Here is a 17,565-nt window from a genome sequence, read left to right as displayed (position 1 = left end):
ATAAATGCACTTCAAAGTGCATCTCTGGAGGGTGCACTGCTAAATGTTAACTCACAGAAAGGGGGCTACCCGTTAGGAGGTCAAGACATTAATTAGGGCATGTCCCCAAAGAGACTAATGTATTATAGAGCTGAGGCTTCCCCTGTGCGCAACCAGCATGGCTACACACACATCCGCACGCACACACACCAAGTGCATTCATATTTCATATGAGTATGTTTTGCCCAGAGCTTCTATTTCAGTGTCAAAATTGCCTGTTGAAATTGCTTGCCGTCCTCCCTTGTACCTCCATCACGCAGTCAAAATTGCCTTCATCATGCCCGCCCTGTTTCTCACTCTTTTGATTCTGTTTTCTCTAAACTCTCCGCTTTTCATCCGACATGACATTAATGGCGGCAATTAGCTGACCAGCAGCCATAGTGAGCGGGAAATAGACAGGGAAATTATGATCCTGTTTCATTTACACCCTGCATCTTCCTCTGTCGCCCCCCCCTCTTTCAAACTCCTTCCCCACCTCTATAAATAGTGGTGTTAATTTCAGTCAGTGTGATAGAGCTGCATTAGTTCACAGTTTTTTACCCGACTGGAGCTGTGAATCCTAACAGCTGTACGCCTCTCAAAGTGCTTGTGAGGGACAGGGGTAGCTGTTGTGTGTGTAATTGGGAGAGAGCTGCGTGTGGTTATTCCACGTGTGAGCGTGCCAGTGATGACTCCACACCTAACTTCTGCGTCGGTGTTTGCCGTTTACAGATTGCTGCGCCGTCTGCTGTACGTGTCTCATAACTAGACGGTCATTAAAACTTCCGAGTGGAACCAAGCCAATCAATTACTCTGATTGATCAGTAAAATGCCCAGAGGAGATGGAAACACTGGCTGTGCAGCAGACTGGTGGAGAATCTCAATACATTCGAGTGGCATTTCTCCTCATGTGCCTGTCTTGATTTTATTGACATCTGTTTGAAAAACTGTACACAGAGGAAATTCTTCCTTAGCATCCGGTTAATCTCTCTCAAGCGAGAGAATCCATATGAGGTAAAGAGATAAGGGAAAATTTCACACACGCAAGCAGCCGCCTTCTTTTTCCATCCTTTTACAGCTGCTCCTAGCTGGTAAAAACATGATCGGCACATGCAGGACGCTTTAATGCCAAACCCATGGTTATAAAATCAATGCAAAGCAGTGGACTAAATGTTCACTTCATGGAGAAAAAGATTAGGATACAAAGGTAGCTATTAAAATGCACAGTGTAAGCTTTATCCTCCCCATAAAGCACCGCAGATCGCACAGCTTCCCCAGGGAATCCATTCAACATGTGCAGAAATAAACAGACAGACACAAAGCTAAAACGCCAGTGTTGAGTCTTTATTGAACTTCCATGGTACAGAAAAACCACATCTCTACAGGAATGCTACTAAAAATCACAAGACTGGATATCTGGAGGATTGCACGAACCACGCATGATGCCACCAGCACTATGTGTGTAGTGGAAATGTGTGTGAAGTCACGGGAGGGGAGGTGGGTTCATGTCTCAAAGCTGCTTAGAAAAGTTGCCAAACACAAACTGACATTTGGCTTTGAAAGGTTCTATAAGACATCTCTCACTGATAGATAAAATAGACATTTATAAATAATAGATGTGAAGCAACTCTCACATGTTTTCTTACTGTATACATGCAGATTCATTGGAGAGACAGAAATGACGCCCCTTGATGTACTACTTTCCTTTGGTGCACCCAAGACAGCTGATACGGAGGGACTCGAAAATGATATGAAGCGAAATGATGGTGGTTTTGTTTTCCAGATTTTGTGATACTTGGCTGTCAGGTGAAAAAAAAAAAAAATTCCTTGTGGTTGTAACATCAGTCCTTTTGATCACTTTGTACAGTTCTCATTTCCATGAAGACATAAATCTGTCTTTGTTGTGCATCATCGAAAAAACCTTTGGGAATCATTGATTTTCAACAGGAATGCCTCTTCTATCCATTCCCATTCTGAATATTTTATCTCCACCGGTGGAAGTACTCGATGCTTAAAACACCTCTACACAGTCCAGCAGGAACAAAGGGTGCTTCGCAAGGGCTCGACAAAGAGGTGAACCTCAGCCAGATAATTAAGAGAACAAATCATGAGGAAAAACGGAAACAAAACAGACTCTTCTACACACTGCAGAGGAAAAAGCCACACTATTTGCATTCCAGGCGCCCAAAGCGGGGAATAAACAGCAGTTTTTGGAGCGTGACATGTTAAACACATTGCCTGTTGGCTACAGCCGTGCCAAACAGCTTTGTGAAATACCCCATTCGGTGTTTGGAGATGCTGAGAATGGCTTTTTTTTAACCATTTACAAGCCACACACAAGCCTTCTAAACTGAGCTGAATTTGAGTGTCATCTCGTGAAAGAACGGTCTGCTGGATTAGAATTAATACTGAACAGCTGCAGATGTGCCGCTGAATCACTGGAAACAGTTGTGGAAGCACAGGTAGGGCTAATAGGATGTTGCATGGCTGTTGTGAATTAGTCATGGCAGGTCGAAGCGCAGCGTGTTTGGGTAGCTTTGCAGAGCTCAGGGCCATACAGAGGAAAGAAAACAGGGAGCTGGTTACAGTGACGCAGAGACACATTAAAGAAATTTACACCCGGCACAGAGGAAGGAAGGAAGAAGAGGAAGGAAGGAAGGAAGGAAGAAGGGAGCATCGGGGAGATGAGTTGGGGATTTTTAGACCTCAGGGAAGCCAAGGAGTTTTATGATGGCTGGATACCTGGGATCCCTGAATTCATTTCACAGTTTCAGAGAAGATAAAACAGCACTGCAGGCACATCCTCTGGTCATGTTGTTCCTCCTCAGGCCCCGTAGAAATGTTTACCATATGGAAAAACAGTCACCTCAGAGGTTCACAACTGGGATCCTGACACAGCAAGAGACACAGACACAGAAGAGTGAGAAAGTAAGAAAGAAGAGAAAAGGGGAGGGGGGGGGGGTTATGGGAAGCTTGGGAGCCCTGGTGATGGGAGGAAAGACAAGAAGAAGGGAGGAGAAGTGGAGCAGAGAGGCCTGAAGCTGGAAAAGTGGTGCACAAGCAAACGGAAAGCTGCATCACAGGGGACTGAGCGGGTGGCAGGGGGAAGAGATGGAAGAGAAGGAGGAAGAGGAGGAAGGTGGAGGAAAAGCTAATGGGGGGGGGAGGAGGAGGAGGAGGAGGAGGAGTGGAGGGGTGGGGGGGGTGGGGGGGGTGGGGGGGGGGGGGTGAAGGAGCACTGGAGTACAGCTCTATAATTATCCTGATTGAGATTAACTTTAAATACCCTCGAATAAAAGCATCATTTCACGGACGGGGGCTGGGCGCCTTTTCAGAGGCCCAAGATGACTCATCTAAAGAGAGAGTTTAAAACACTGATACATCTTTAGGCAGAAGCAACACTCCACAGAGAATAGCACTGCTGTCCAGTTACACCCCATGTACACCCTTACAATGCACGCAAAAGGGGTGATAAGGCTGCAACACACACACACACACACACACAGAGAGAGAGAGAAGGAAACTTGAATCCAGAGGTGCACAGCGACTCACACATGCACATCGGACTCATAGACTTAAACACACACACACTCAGACTGTGCAGAGCTGGTGAGGCGACTCATTACCTCTCCCTGTCGGTGAAGGAGGAGGAGGTGCTGTGCAACGTCTGCCGGCTGTCCTCCGAAGCGAGGGACCGGGGGAGTGCGAGGGAGAGGGGGGGTGCCACGCCACGGGAGAGCGGGGGCGGGTGCTGGGAACAGCTGCGATCGTAACTGGGAGTCAGACGGATAGATGGAGGAAGATAGAGAGAGAGAGAGAGAGAGAGAGAGAGAGCCAGAGGAGGGGGAGGAGGAGAGGGGATGGAAGGAGGCAAGAAATTGGGAAAAGAGAGGAAGAAAGAAATTATATAAAAGAAAAAAAAATGTAGGGGATAGAGAGAGGGATGGAGAGTGGAGAAAGGGGGGATTGGTGGAGGAGGAGACAGACAACAGGAAAAAGAAAGGGAGGAGAGAAGAAATGGGTGGGAATTAAGGGGGAAAAAAGGCAAAGAAGAAGAGGGACGGGAATAGAAATTGAGATCAGAGGACATAAAAAGAAAGTTTTGAGTGAGACAGATTACAGTAAAAGAAGGTTAGAGAGGGAGAGACAGGTAGTAGGAAATGATAGAGGGAGGGGTAGAAATGAAGGGAGACATACAGAGAAACAGATATGGGAAAAAAAAAACAAAAGAAGAAAAGACAAAAGACAGAGAGAGAGGGAGGGAGGGAGGGGGGGGGGCGACAGAGAAACATCAAGAACAGCAGAGCCATTTAGCATCAGCGAACACATTACACTGCCAGTGTGAGAGAGAATTAGTGCGCTCATCGGACTCATTAAAACGCTGTCAGGGGGGAGAGAGAGGCAGAGCGAGAAATGGGGAGGGAGACAGCCCCTGTGGGGTGGGGTCAGAAGGGGTGAGGTGCAGAGGATGCAACAAGGCGAAGAAATGGACAGAGGGGGTGACGCATCACTGAGGTGGCGTGACATGACTTCAGTTGAGGAGGGTGAGTTATGGGGAGGACGCGGTCGGGAGTCACAGTTTCGGGCTCTTAAGAACACTTGAGACGCGCAACAAAGCTGTCCTCACTGCCATAAAAGCCACCCTGCACCCTCATCTTCCCTCAGTAACACCTGTCCTCCTCTGGCTTCTGACGTCCTCTCGCCATATGCACACACACACTTGCACACACACACTTGCACACACTCGCACACACACACACTTGCACACGCAAACACAGTCACGCTTGACAACATTAGCCACAGTGACAATTTTAGGGCTGGGAAAATCACTGAGCACATATGCCGCTCTCCTATACTCATAATGAACTGGACGGTGGCCAATTTCCACTATAGGCTATAATTTCAGTCCATCTGTACCCCCCCCCCCCCCTCCCCAGTTCATTCCGCGGCGCCTTCTCCATCTAACACATGGCGTTATTTACACATTTATGACACTGAGGCATGAGCCAGTCTATAGAGAGGGGCCGCTGCCATGTCTCCAGTCTGAATCCCTGCAATTCTCACTTTTAAAAGGCCACTTTGGATCCACCAGCAGCGTGGGTTTTTTCCTCCACGGCTGGGGGGAGGGGGGGCGGTGAAGTAAGTTATCGAAAACAACAGCGAAGGCCAGTCTCAGGAACAGAGAGAAAGCGGGGCTTATCGTGTATCAGCTCACGGCAAGCTGGAGGATTATCTGTGGATCTGCAGCCGGACTGGCGGTGCTGGGGGAGATAGGAGACTGGTGACGGAGATAAGAGGAGTACAGGCTGTGCAAAGACAGGCTGCATTAGAGCAAAGCAATAATGATAACTGGAAGTAAGTGAAGAACCTGGAGGAAGAGAGGGAACACGGGCATTCAGAGAAAGAAAAGAAAGAAAAAATCCCTGTGAGGCAAAGGGGATGGAGGCCCAAGTGGGAGGAGGGAGTTTTAGAGAGAGAGAGAGAGTGAGGGAGGATAATGTAGGAGTGTGGGAGCAAAATTAAGATGAAGAGAGAGAATGAAAGAAGGATATGAAGTAGAACAAATTATACAGATTCGGGCAATGAAATGAAAAATTATGATACAATAGAGATGTGGGTAAGATGAGCAGATAAGAGAATTACAGTAGGGAGGAGGGGAGTAAAAGTATAAATGGGTGAGAAAGACAAGGAGATTGACCAAAAAAAAAAGGACGAGGAAGCCGAGTGTGAGATACGGGAGGAGAGGAGTCCCAGTGGTCAGATAAACTAGGTGTTATTGGTTTGATCAGCAAAGCGTGGAAGTGCTCCACTACATCACAGAGATGACTCCCCATTTCCTGCTAATGGCCATGTGTGCGGCAGGCACTTCCTACCAGACCTGAAAAAGTAACATATACAGAACCCCCCCGTCCCACCCCGCCTCTGTTTACATGCTCTGAGAGGTTTAATGGCCGGTGGGCTGTTAAAGCACATTGACACCAGTGAAGCCATGTTAATGCTCAAGCCTTTGAGTCAACAGATCTGTTTTTGCTTCCCCTCCCATCCTAATGGTTGAAGTGAATGTTTAATCATTGCAACTCTAATGGCACTAAATGACACATCTGTGCCAACTGTGACTTTCAGGAACACAAGTGTTGTTAATAAAGTCATTAGTAAGCAATTACTCAGCTCTCGCTGTGGGGGCGTGGGGGTGTACTGTGGACCCCTTGCGTAACCATGAATAACAGGTAATGACACAGACAGACACACAGACCAACATGCAAACACATCTGCAACTATACATTTTCATCTTGACCCATCACTGGGTAAAAAGAGGCAAGTCTCCACTTTTCAGTACAAAATAGCAAATTCTGAGTTGCGCTCCAAACTCTCAACACTAATGGACAGCCCTGATTAATCTCTGTGTCAGTGGTTTTTGACCAGTTAAAACTAATCTGTGTCTGTGTGCAAACCATCTTCACTGTTTTCATATGCCTACGAATAATAAGCAGGCCAACCAAAGGATGATTCATCCTTCTCATTTAGTCAAGCCAAGATAAAAACTAAATAAAACATAATTTTGTGTAGCAGAAATATATATATATATATTGCTTTCCAATCACTAATCACCTCATGATTCCTCAGGTTTACCTTGTGCTCCCCAAGTTGGGAACCCCTCCACTAAGTTCCTCTACAGATGACCTCAACACATCCCCTGCTTCTTTAATTAAAATTTCCATTATTATAAAAGCAATGGAACTAATGCAATTCATGAGGTATACAAAATGTTCTCAGATCAAGCACCTAATGCAACCCCGTAAGTCTTAAAGTGCCAGTTTAGAAACACAAAATGCCGTCGTATTAAGGCAAGCGTCTCTTACTGAAGCTCACGCTGATCTGCACCTTGCAGTGTGTGCATTTTCAAATTTAGAAATTGTTCTGTCCATAACTTTTACCATACCAAAACCCTGAGGTATTTTAATCAGAAGAATTAACATTGTCCTGCTGCTGTGGGACAAGTTTCCAGCTCATACAGGGAAAGTTTGCTGATCATTCACTCTTACTCAGTAATGCCCACTTTATGTTTTTGTGGCCATACACACAAACACACAAAAGAGTTTGGAGGAGAGATTTGGTTCCTACCAGAGTTTGGCTATGATGACGACTGCCATCAAGATGAGCAGCGAGGAGATGGTCACGGTGACGTAGAACTGAGGGTCCACTGTAAACACACACATACACACACACACACACACACACTCATGCTGTTACTAATCTCAGAGTGTGACTATTTATAATTGTATCCAGACAAAAGAGGAAATCAATGCAGCCAGCTGAAACATGAAATTGAATGTGCAAGACTCTGGCCTCCAACTATAACACCAATCCGATGACGTCTTCTCTGTATCTCGGAGTTTGACGGCCAATTCCTCCCTGTGAGTGATGAGAACTTTATTAGGCATTCCCCGCCACAGACTCAGCCGGCTGCACACAGCAGGGTGTCAGCCTTCACCCCGGTGACAGCTAATTCCCTGGAGGACTCCTGGCATGTGTGTGTGTTCACATGAACTGCAGCTCATGGCCACCTTTATTTAGAAATCCTTCATGTGCATCTCCTGATGCCCACCTTCCTCGGGCTCTGTCTCCTCCGCCTCCGTCCCTCCATCCTCCACTCCCTCCTGCTCCCTGGACTCCAGCGGCGTCTCCTCTCGGGGCTGCATGCTTGCATCAGGATAAGGCCAGTCCTCGGACGTGGCAGTGCTGGCCTCCTGCTGGTTCCCATGCTTGTGCAGGGGGTCAGTTTCCTGGCTGGAGAGGAAGTGGTAGGTCTCATCCTCCAGAGGCTGCGTGGGACCCCAGACCACCGCCCACAGAGGGGTGGGTGTGACCTGGGCTGTGACAGACAGCTGGACCGACAGGGCGTCCACCTGCTCCTCGCCCTCGGTGTCGTCACGGTTACAGGTGGAGGGCTGTGTCACCAGAGCAACCAGGAGGAGGGAGACAAGGGCAGTCGGTCGTGTGACAGGAGAGATGGAGCTGGAGGAGAGGTGGAGGAGAAAGAATGAGAGGTGGTGGAGTGACAGAGAAGTTATCTGAGAAGATTTACTGTCCGCAGGCGCCCCGCACGACCTCAACAGCTCGGACATTTATCCCTGTGCCAGCCATCAGTCAGAATGACATTTCATGCATCTGCACCCCATACATCCCTCCTTCACCTCAGAAACTATCCATCTTACCATCTCTCCATCGCTTCGCTCTGTTCACTGAGACTCCGCTCCTCCGATCATCTCTCTCTGTAAGATAAGACAGAGGAGCAAGAGAGGGATAGAGAGAGCGAGAAAAAGGGGGAGGGTCCTGTTTTTTTTTCCCTTCTTTTATGTTCTCAGATAAAAAAGCATGTAAACATAGAAACCTGCTATAGTATTGGCAGAAAGCCAACTCAGTCACATTTTCCAAAAAAAAAAAAAAACCTACACAGACTCCCATGGGCTTTTGAATTTAACGCACAATTATGCACCACATGTTTATACAATCCACATCTGCATGCAAAAACACCCAGAAGTGCACACTCATTGTCTGTTCTGCTCTCTCACACACACACTTACAGTGCACACACCTGAGCGCAGCACATTAATCATCATTAGCAGCGTCATGCACGGAGCCAATACTCTATATGGCACTTTGAGCAGAGAGAGGTAACTTCCTATCTTCAACTGCTGCCTAAATGCCACAGAAATGTCACTTAGAGACACAAAAGCGAGATCGGGAGACGGACACAGACACACACGCACTCCGACACATATCAGTTATCATGCCTACCTCTGGCAGTGGAGAGAGGGAATGAGAGAAGGAGACAGAGAGAAAGGGGGAGATACAGAGAGCAAGTGAGAAAAAAAAAAAGCATCGGTTGCCTTAGCGACTGAGACATGTCGAGTCTGCTAGAGTAAGAGAGGGGAGAGAGAGCGATGTGGGGAGGGCAAGAGACTGTAGGAAAGAGATTTAAATGCTAATTATGTGTGTGTTTTTTTCAAAATGGGTTCAATTAAATGGACGCAGAGGAAAAGAAATGAATTTGACGAGGCAAACAGAAATGATACTGAGGACAACATTAATAAGCTCATTTTGGAGGCGGGAGGTTAAAAAAAAAAAAACAAAAACAAAAAAAAAACAAAAGCAAGGAAAAAACAAAACTCTTCAATTATGTTTACAAAAACAGCAAGGGCACCCCAGAGAGAAAGAGACAGAAAAACAGACAGCAAGGAGGAGGAGGAGGCGGAAGGAAGGAACGAGGGGAATAAAGATGGAATAAAATTTAATTTACATTCATTTACACAGGTTGCAGCAGCAGAGCGGGGCGCTGAACTGGTGTTTCAAGAGGAGGCAGGGTCAGATTGAAAAAGAAAAAAAAAGACAACAAGAGATGCAAATTTGGAGGTGAGAGTCACAGTGTGACAGCTTTATTGTGTGGAAATAATATTTACATAGAAAACAATCTGCCTATCACTCACACATACCCACACACACACACACACACTTTCTCCATCCATATGCTCCCCCTCCGACACCGACACTCAGTCTGTCACACTTCCCTCCCCTCCACCCTCCTTCGCTGTCACTACACTCCCTCCCTCTCATTTCCTCTTCATGGCTGCAGGCCGTGGTGTCCTCAGCGTGAGAAACCAGCACTCACTGGAGAACGCAGCGCAGCCACGAGCCGGACCCTCCGTCCTCTGTACCGTCAGACGGGCTGTCTCCTCCTTCATCGTTGTCATCATCATCATCATCTTTGCAATATAAATTTCAAAAGGAGGTCAGAGGGATTCGTCCCAACATGCATCGTGTTAAATTAACACGTCAGTGTAATCTGCAATTCCACGGTTAGTCACTGAGCGTGTGAGTCAATAAATGAAGACATGAACGTGTGTGAAATTGTGCGCGTCTGTACCATCGGTCTCCTCGTCATCTTCTGTGTCCTCCTCTGATTCCAGAAAGCAGGCGTCCAATCGGCTGTCTCTCTTCACGGTGACGTCACCCCTGTAACATTTACACCCACAATTAATTAAACACCTGTTATCAATAGAAGTGTGTGTCACACTCAGGTAAATCTCGGTAAACCTCCAGGAGTAGTAATGCCATTGAGCTCAGAAGAAATTAGGAATATTTAAATCTGGGATATAATTGAGCAGTTTAGACTAAAGTCTCTTTTAGTGAGTTGTGCTGACAGGTGTTGCGCCCACCTCTGCTTTCCGGAGCTGGGGAGCTGCTCCCATACAATGAGACTGTGACCTCCGGTAACCCACCGGTGGTCTCCGCTCCCCGTGGTCCAAGCTGCAAAGCAGAGGATTCTGGGAGCTTCAGGCCAGGTCAGAGAGGCCAGGTACCGACACTGAGGCAGAGAGAATACTGGAGGCAGGAGAGGGAGCGGGAGATGAAGGCAATGGAGGTCAACAGAGGAAAACAAAGTGGTTTCGATTTCGTCTTAAGTCTTTATCGCGCTGTCACGCTCTCAGAGTGGAGTGAGTAACTTCTGGTTGCACATGGTTTACTCTGTGACTCACAATTTAGCGTGCTGTCTCCATTCGCCAGATCATAGCAGGAGCCAATTAGGAGGCCTCCTGTCTGGTGGACACAATCTGTTACCCCAGTGATGCTACTGTGATTGGTCAGTCTGGATGTCGTTCCTGTGATAATTGGACAGATGTTAGGTGGTAGGATTATGCAAATGTTCACACATTTACTTTCCCTTTTCCCTTTTTTTTCTCCCTATCAAACACACACACACACACACACACACACACACAAATACACACACACACACACACACAAATACACTTTACCCATCCCATTCCAGAGCTCACCGGTCCTCCAGTGCAGGATCTTGAGCCAGGCTTGACCGTAAGCCAGGAACACTCTGTCTCCCCGCGGGCTGAGGGTCAGACGCCCACCTGTCCCCCCACTGCAACCCGTCACCTGGCTGCTCCAGTGGTGCAGTAGCCTCAGGGGGTCTTGACTCGAACACCGATTCTCCCACACAGACACCCCTCCCTCGGCCGAGCCGCTGAACACCAGCGGACCCTGAGACTGTGGAGGGCACCAGAGACACGGTTGTCATGGTGATGTGAGTCTTTACCCAGAGTGTGTGTGTTTTTTGTGTGTGTGTGTGAGAGAGAGAGAGAGAGGAAAGGAGAGAGAGAACATGTATGTTTGTGTGAATGGAAACTAAGTGTACTAACACTTTCAAAATGTACGTTTCTGTGCCGCTGTCGGTTATAAATGGATTGTGTGCTTTGCATGACAAACAACAAAGAGGATGACAATGATGTGCTACGCTTTAATGCTTCAGGCATATTTTGATGACTGCAAATTGAAAAAAAAATGTGCATATGCAGCTGTGGATTTCAATATTCATAAAAAGCCTTTTCGCTCAAAATATGTACAGTATGCTCTCTAAATTTGGCCGAGCTTACCTCCCAACAAATATCTTTGATTTCCATTTGAAAGCAATAAACAAGGAAAGCTTGTGTGAGGAAAGGAGTGTAGAAATATAGCCGTTTGATTTCCTGAGAGGAGGCTTTTTCACAAATTAGTAATCAGGACTTCTAAAGCGACTTTGGACAGCTTTTACAGAGCGAGAAACATTAGCCCATTTTTGTGTCAGCCAATGCGTTCTTAAAAATAGGCTGGACATGAAAACAGCTTGAGCATCCTCAGGGTGGACAGAGTGTAATGGCCAGCAGGTGAGTGACCCACCCACCTGGATGGAGGTGACTGCTTCCTGGTGAGCATTGATTGACTGGCAGTTTTCGAAAGTGTGCCAGCTCCAGGCTTGAACTTTCCCTCCATCTGCGGGATGACGGAGTGTGAGGTTAACATGTGCTGACAGGCGGCTGGCAGTCATTATTGTTGGTCACGGTCGACCCACCTGAGCCTGACTGCCTAAACTGTTTGCCTCCGTCTCTCCGATTCACCCTGATAGCCCTCTGCTACACTCACTAACTCACTGGCAGATGATGCCACTGTGGCAGACTCTGCCTGCATTATTAGTAGGATACACACACACGCACTGGTATAAAATAATGCATTCATACAAGTTTGCAGCTACATGTCTGCTCTAAAGCACATACATGTACAGAAATAGATACAAGTGCAATGTGATACTCCATCTTAGTTTTTCCACATGCTCCTACTGCTCACACAAAAACACACCTGATCCAGTGATGATGTAGCCGTCTTCCTCTGGCACAAAGCAGAGAGCAGTCACAGCATTGAAGGTGTAGATAGACTTAACACATTGCCCTGAAGGTAACGGGAAAACACTAATTTAATTGACAAGACACAGACCACCCGTCAACCAGGCACACATTGATTACGATTCACTCGCACACACCTTTCTCAAATAGGGCCCTCAGGCGCCATCTACCTTAACATATATGTTTATATATCTGTGCGAGCACGTTTGTGTGGTTAAGCATACCAATGCTCAGGGCCCAGATCTTCACATAGCAGTCCGCCGAGCCACTCAAAATAAACCTCTCCTTGTTGGACAACGACAGGGACCAGGCTGACGAGGGGGAAAACACAGACAAAAGAGCCGGAGTGGACAGAGGAGGAGGAGGTGGGGGAAGGAGCAGGGATCAAAAAGAGAGAGAGAGAGGTGAGGACAAAAAAGATGAAGCTGAGAGGGAGCGGTAAATAGGTGATAATGCACAAAAAAGAAGCAGCTTGCAAGAAAGACACAAAGAGAGAACAGACAGGATTTTTAAAAAAAGGAGCGAATAATTAGTCAGTGAGCACAGTGTGGCTATAGTTCGACTGAGGTGCATCATTTCTGCACGGCCCTTCTAGACTTGGTATTTTAAGTTGGGAATCAGGTGTGGAGGGTGTAGGAGGAGAGCCAGAGAGGCTGTCAGAGTTCAAGTGATGGAAGGCTGCCTGCTTCAGACAGACAGTGAACTCTCTAAAGTGTCTAGTGAGGTTATCTCTCGCTGGGGTTGATCTGATGAACTGCTCCTATAATTACCAGACCGCAGGACACAGGCATTACTCAGCTGCACTCAGCTGTGGCTGCAGTGTGTGTGTGTGTGTGTGTGTGTCCTCACCCAGTCTCTTGCAATACTCAGGGGGAGGTGCAGACAGACAGGTAACCCCACCAGTGTGACCCCCCAGGTTCTTGTGCTCTGTTGCCGTGGGAACGTGCCACACCTTCACCGTCGTATCTCGGCTGGGAGGATGAAGTTGGACAGAGTGAGAAAGAGAGGATTCGGGAAGATGGAAGAGGGGTCAGAACAAGTGAAAGAAGGCGGCTGAAACACGCAAAGTTAAAAGGCGTTTGACGTGAACCGCGAGAGAATTGAGCTGAGCGTTCGGGGCGGGTGAAGAAAAACAAATACATGTCAGACAGCGAGGGAAAGAGCGGAAGCATATTAAGTGATAAATTAGGTGAAATGTTCACTTTATACATCCATTATGCAAATCAGAGCTTTGCTGCTTTACCTTCCAGAAACCACCAGGTTGTCAATGGCAACCACACAGGTGACTATGTCATTGTGACCCTCTAACAGCCTCAAGCGAAACTTTTGCTTCTCCCAAGACGCTTTGAGGGATGAAAATTCAGCTTCTGTGAAAGAAATGATTTGTGCAATTAGCAATGTTGACTCATCAGCACCCTGGCTTGTTAATCTACACAGTTCTTCAATATGGATTAGTCTGCCGCTGCGATGTGTGGGGCTAATTTAGCTCCAAGGATGCAAAACGTGGGCCCTGTCTTCAGGGAAGCAAATGCAGCCTGTTGGTTTTGTTAGGACTCCCCATGGGCTTGTTAGGATTCCTCAGGGCAAACATGTATAATCTGATTTTCAATGTTGTTAGCAAATTAAGGCATTGCATTGTGCTTTTACCAGCCCATGATTAGCTGTAATAACAACCTCTTTGGCCACTTTTCTTAATCATCGCACCTTCCTGTCGCAGTTGCTGCTCCTTGTCAAAGTCTGAACAGCCGCCTGACTCGTCTCGGCTGTGATCTGACACCTTGGCTGGCTCTGTCCTTCCCTGCTGTCTGCCCATCTCTGCCTCCCCTCCTGTCCCCCTCTGCCTGGCAGCCAGCGCTGGCGTTGCTTGAGCTTTGGACTCCTCTTCTCCCTTAAGGATCTTGGAGGCTGGAGGCGTTTGTGATGGAGGGGCCCCAGGAGCATCCTCCCTGTGCCAATGGAGAAAGCAAGAGCTGAATGAATAATCAAGATGCAAACTGCACACAGCATCCACTGTGACAGCGAGCGTACCTGTAGAGGATCTCCAAGTCCCATACAAACAAAAACAGTACTTCTTAATGAGCTCCTGGTCTGCGTGTTAGAAAGAATAAGTGTTTCATTCAGTTTGATGTTGATCTCCTCACTTGCTGATTTCAGTAATGTGCTCAAATGTCTTCAGGAGCTTTAACAGGGAGGATGACATCCCTGAGTGAAGTTTACATGACAGATTATGAACAGTAGAAAGTTCCCATTTTCTTAAAGCGTGACAGAATTTGACCCCCAGTGTGTTTGGATAGACATACAAAAAGATCAAAGGCTTCAAAGTGAATGTTGTTGCTTTTGAAGAATTATGTTTCCCTCCATCTGCCCCCCCTTTGCTGGTACCTCTCCCATACTTCCTTACACTTGTCTTTTCATCTTCTCCTTTTTTCCGTCTCCCACAATCCCCAGAGTTTGCTGCGGGCCAGAAAGCTGCAGCTGAAGCTCAGCCAATCTGGAACGCAGCTCCGCCTTCCTGGAGATCTGAGAGGGAAGAAGGCACGAGATTGGTTGTAAACCAAGCTACTAAATCCACAAGTTGTTTATATGCACAACCAACATGCTCAGTCTGTCTTGATTTATTAGGCTGCAACTGGCAACATACGCCGTACTCCTGACTGAGTTATGAAATATGCATGAACGAGTGAATTAAGCATATCAACTCCATATCAAGTGGTTGTTTCCTGTGTTAAAGGAACATTCCACCAATTAATCAATTGTTTTTTACTCACTTTACTTGTCCACAACCACTGTATATGTAATGTCTCTTTCTGGCAGAGCTTTCTGAAGTCTGAGAAAACAACTTGTGTGCTTGTGTTATCAGGTTTAACTCAGCTTGGGTTTAGAGAGTGAAACCTGGGTTGTGGAATTTGACAAGATGTGGACATTTACTAGGTAAGGAGTGTCTAAACAAAGAGTAACATTGTTTAAGGGGATTTATTCATACTGAACGCAAAAAGTTGGGGTATCAGTGGCTTTGTTTTTTAAGGTGGAGGTGATAGTATTTAGATATTTTACTTAAGTTAAAGTAGCAATACCTCAAATGGAAAATACTCCTTTGATAGTTTAAGCTCTGGAGTAAAAGTACAAAAGTATTTTGTAGAAGTATTGTAAGGAAATGTGTTTTAAAGTAATACTATGATAAGTAAAACTACTCTGTTAACCCCTGCCCATGTCTTATTATATTCTTGAATTATCATTATTGATGCATAACCGTGTCAACACCATTTTAATTTGGGCTGAGCTAATTATAGCTACTTCCTATACTGCTGGCTCAGTTATTTCATTTAATCCAAATTAACGCACCTTCATTTCATATTAAAGCAACAATATTTATGAAGTCATCATGTTTTGTATTTAAAATCTTACACTATGACACTATCTAACTATAGCTATCAAGTAAATGTAGTAAAAATGAGCGCAGAAAAAAAGTGCAGTGGTTCCCTCTAAAAAAGTATCATGATGGAAATACTCAAATTAAGTATAAGTACCACAAAACTGTACTAACGAACATAACTTGATGGTGAATGTATATATATATATATATATATATATATATATATATATATATATATATATAGTATGTTCCCCCACAATTTGTGAGTCTCCCAACTTTATGGAAGTACAAATATCTAAAGTCTAAATCCGTGAAATTTCTCCTAACATGTGAAATCCTATTTTACTTTAATAAAGGGATATTAAAGTGCATTCGTGACTTTATGGTGAAATTGTTATGTTTTAAACCATTTTCTGGTTAGATGTGGGCTACTACATGAGATACTGTAATTTCAGACAAAGCAACTTAACATTCCCAGTAACTCTAAGCACAACACCAGCAACCCTCATCACCACCGCCAAGTGATCTTCAGTTGTAAAAGTGTGGGACACTGTGCATTTATTTTTGTGTTTCCAATCAGGGATGTAAGGTTAGCTGAGTAAAGAAGTAGGGCATGGCCACAACCTAAAACATTCATATGCTGCCCTTTAACAAACTGAGGGTTTCCTGAAGTTTTTGATGATGCTTATGCACTTTTTTGGAAAGTATGAGCTTCTGAGCATCTGAATTCCTGGGGCAAAACTTTCAAGTCATTCACTCAATCGTTATTATTATTAAGTCTGGTTAATTGTTTTCTTATTCATTCTATCAACACTGTTATAGCAAGTTTTAAGAAGCTGTGTTTTATAGCTTATGTTAGTATCATTAAAACATCATCTTTATTTAACCATGTGTAAACCAATATGTAATACTTTCTGAAATGCTTGGTGTGTGAATATGAAACTATACAAACATGCCGAAGATGGATATCTAATCTTTTTTATTATTACTTAGACTACTATGCTGTAGTGAAGTCTGAGGTGCAGTCATTCATAACCTGTTGTTACACCTGAGGGAAATCTATTCAGGATTCGCCAAATTCACACAGATCACACGGGGAAAAAAAAGGCAGATGAAGTGTTTCTGTACCTTGAATCTCTCCTCAGGGGTAAGACTGATTTTTATTTCCAGATTCTCAATCTGCCTCAACTTCTTCTGCAGCTTCCTCACCTCCCCCATTTGCAACACTGGGCTCGCTTAAAGCTCCGCGGCTTAATTTCGCTTCAAACTGCCTGAATGACTCTCAAATGGTCGGAGAGAGTCAAACATACGGCATCGCCTCTTTAATGACAGGTCTGGAGAGGTTTCAAAGAATAAAGATGTTTCTCACAGCTCGGCGGTGCGCTGGGAAGACGTGTCGCCGGATGTTGACGATACTTTAGACATGTCGTATCCTTACAGCGTCACCACGTGAAGAGTCAAGGTATTGCCTCGAAAATGATTAAAAATAATTATAACCGTACACATTGTGGCGCAAATGCACCTTTTACCAACCATCTGTTTACAAGGGCATGATAGTGTTTTTGGAGGGTTAAATGTTTGATTGGGTTTTTTCACAGAGCCCAAAAGTGACCACTGGAGGACAGAACTAGTGAAGCCGTGCTGCCTTCAAATGCTGTTGTTTCGGCTGGTAATTTTGAGGTTCCAAGTGGTGATGAGATTAAATAATAATCATAATCATACTCATAATAACTAACGACTCTATATTTCCATTACACTTTGTGTTTTCACATTTTAGGGTACAATTAATAAGAAGTTTCCAACCCCTGACCCCGACACCAACTGCGCTCAGTTATACCGACAGCAAGTGAAGGCATCATTACTGGCCTTCTCCTCCTCCTCACAACTTGAAGCTTTAAGGTAAACACAAACACGCAATCATATACGTGCAAATTCACGTTTTCG

General features: G+C 45.6%; 2 protein-coding genes and 1 long non-coding RNA gene across 3 annotated transcripts; 1 reads left to right on the top strand and 2 right to left on the bottom strand.

The window, feature by feature from the left end:
- Positions 1 to 1,341: 1,341 nt before the first annotated feature.
- On the bottom strand, positions 1,342 to 8,952 carry pianp (PILR alpha associated neural protein). The gene is made up of 6 exons (XM_071470582.1): positions 8,818 to 8,952; positions 8,235 to 8,291; positions 7,625 to 8,034; positions 7,141 to 7,219; positions 3,645 to 3,791; positions 1,342 to 2,907 (listed from the first exon to the last, which is right to left on the bottom strand). Exons 2-6 carry the CDS (start codon positions 8,243 to 8,245, stop codon positions 2,886 to 2,888), a joined length of 669 nt encoding a protein of 222 aa, XP_071326683.1. The 5' UTR covers positions 8,246 to 8,291; positions 8,818 to 8,952; the 3' UTR covers positions 1,342 to 2,885.
- A 473-nt stretch (positions 8,953 to 9,425) lies between these two features.
- LOC139613735 (F-box/WD repeat-containing protein 7) lies at positions 9,426 to 17,031 on the bottom strand. The gene is made up of 13 exons (XM_071470578.1): positions 16,750 to 17,031; positions 14,650 to 14,768; positions 13,953 to 14,194; positions 13,492 to 13,615; positions 13,098 to 13,219; positions 12,473 to 12,559; positions 12,205 to 12,294; positions 11,753 to 11,841; positions 10,857 to 11,079; positions 10,557 to 10,679; positions 10,236 to 10,401; positions 9,944 to 10,032; positions 9,426 to 9,782 (listed from the first exon to the last, which is right to left on the bottom strand). The coding sequence occupies exons 1-13, from the start codon at positions 16,837 to 16,839 to the stop codon at positions 9,685 to 9,687; spliced, it is 1,662 nt and encodes a 553-aa protein (XP_071326679.1). The 5' UTR covers positions 16,840 to 17,031; the 3' UTR covers positions 9,426 to 9,684.
- LOC139613740 (uncharacterized) lies at positions 16,944 to 17,511 on the top strand. Its single transcript, XR_011686817.1, has 3 exons — positions 16,944 to 17,083; positions 17,220 to 17,290; positions 17,399 to 17,511. It is a non-coding gene; the product is annotated as an uncharacterized lncRNA (long non-coding RNA).
- Positions 17,512 to 17,565: the final 54 nt, after the last annotated feature.

The sequence above is a fragment of the Trachinotus anak genome, unplaced genomic scaffold (genome assembly GCF_046630095.1).
Source record: "Trachinotus anak isolate AG129_WGS33_773 ecotype Australia unplaced genomic scaffold, CSIRO_AGI_Tana_v1 ptg000032l, whole genome shotgun sequence".
Taxonomy (NCBI): Eukaryota; Metazoa; Chordata; class Actinopteri; order Carangiformes; family Carangidae; genus Trachinotus; species Trachinotus anak.
Note: the sequence above shows the minus strand (reverse complement) of the source record. Positions and strands in the feature narration are given on the sequence as shown.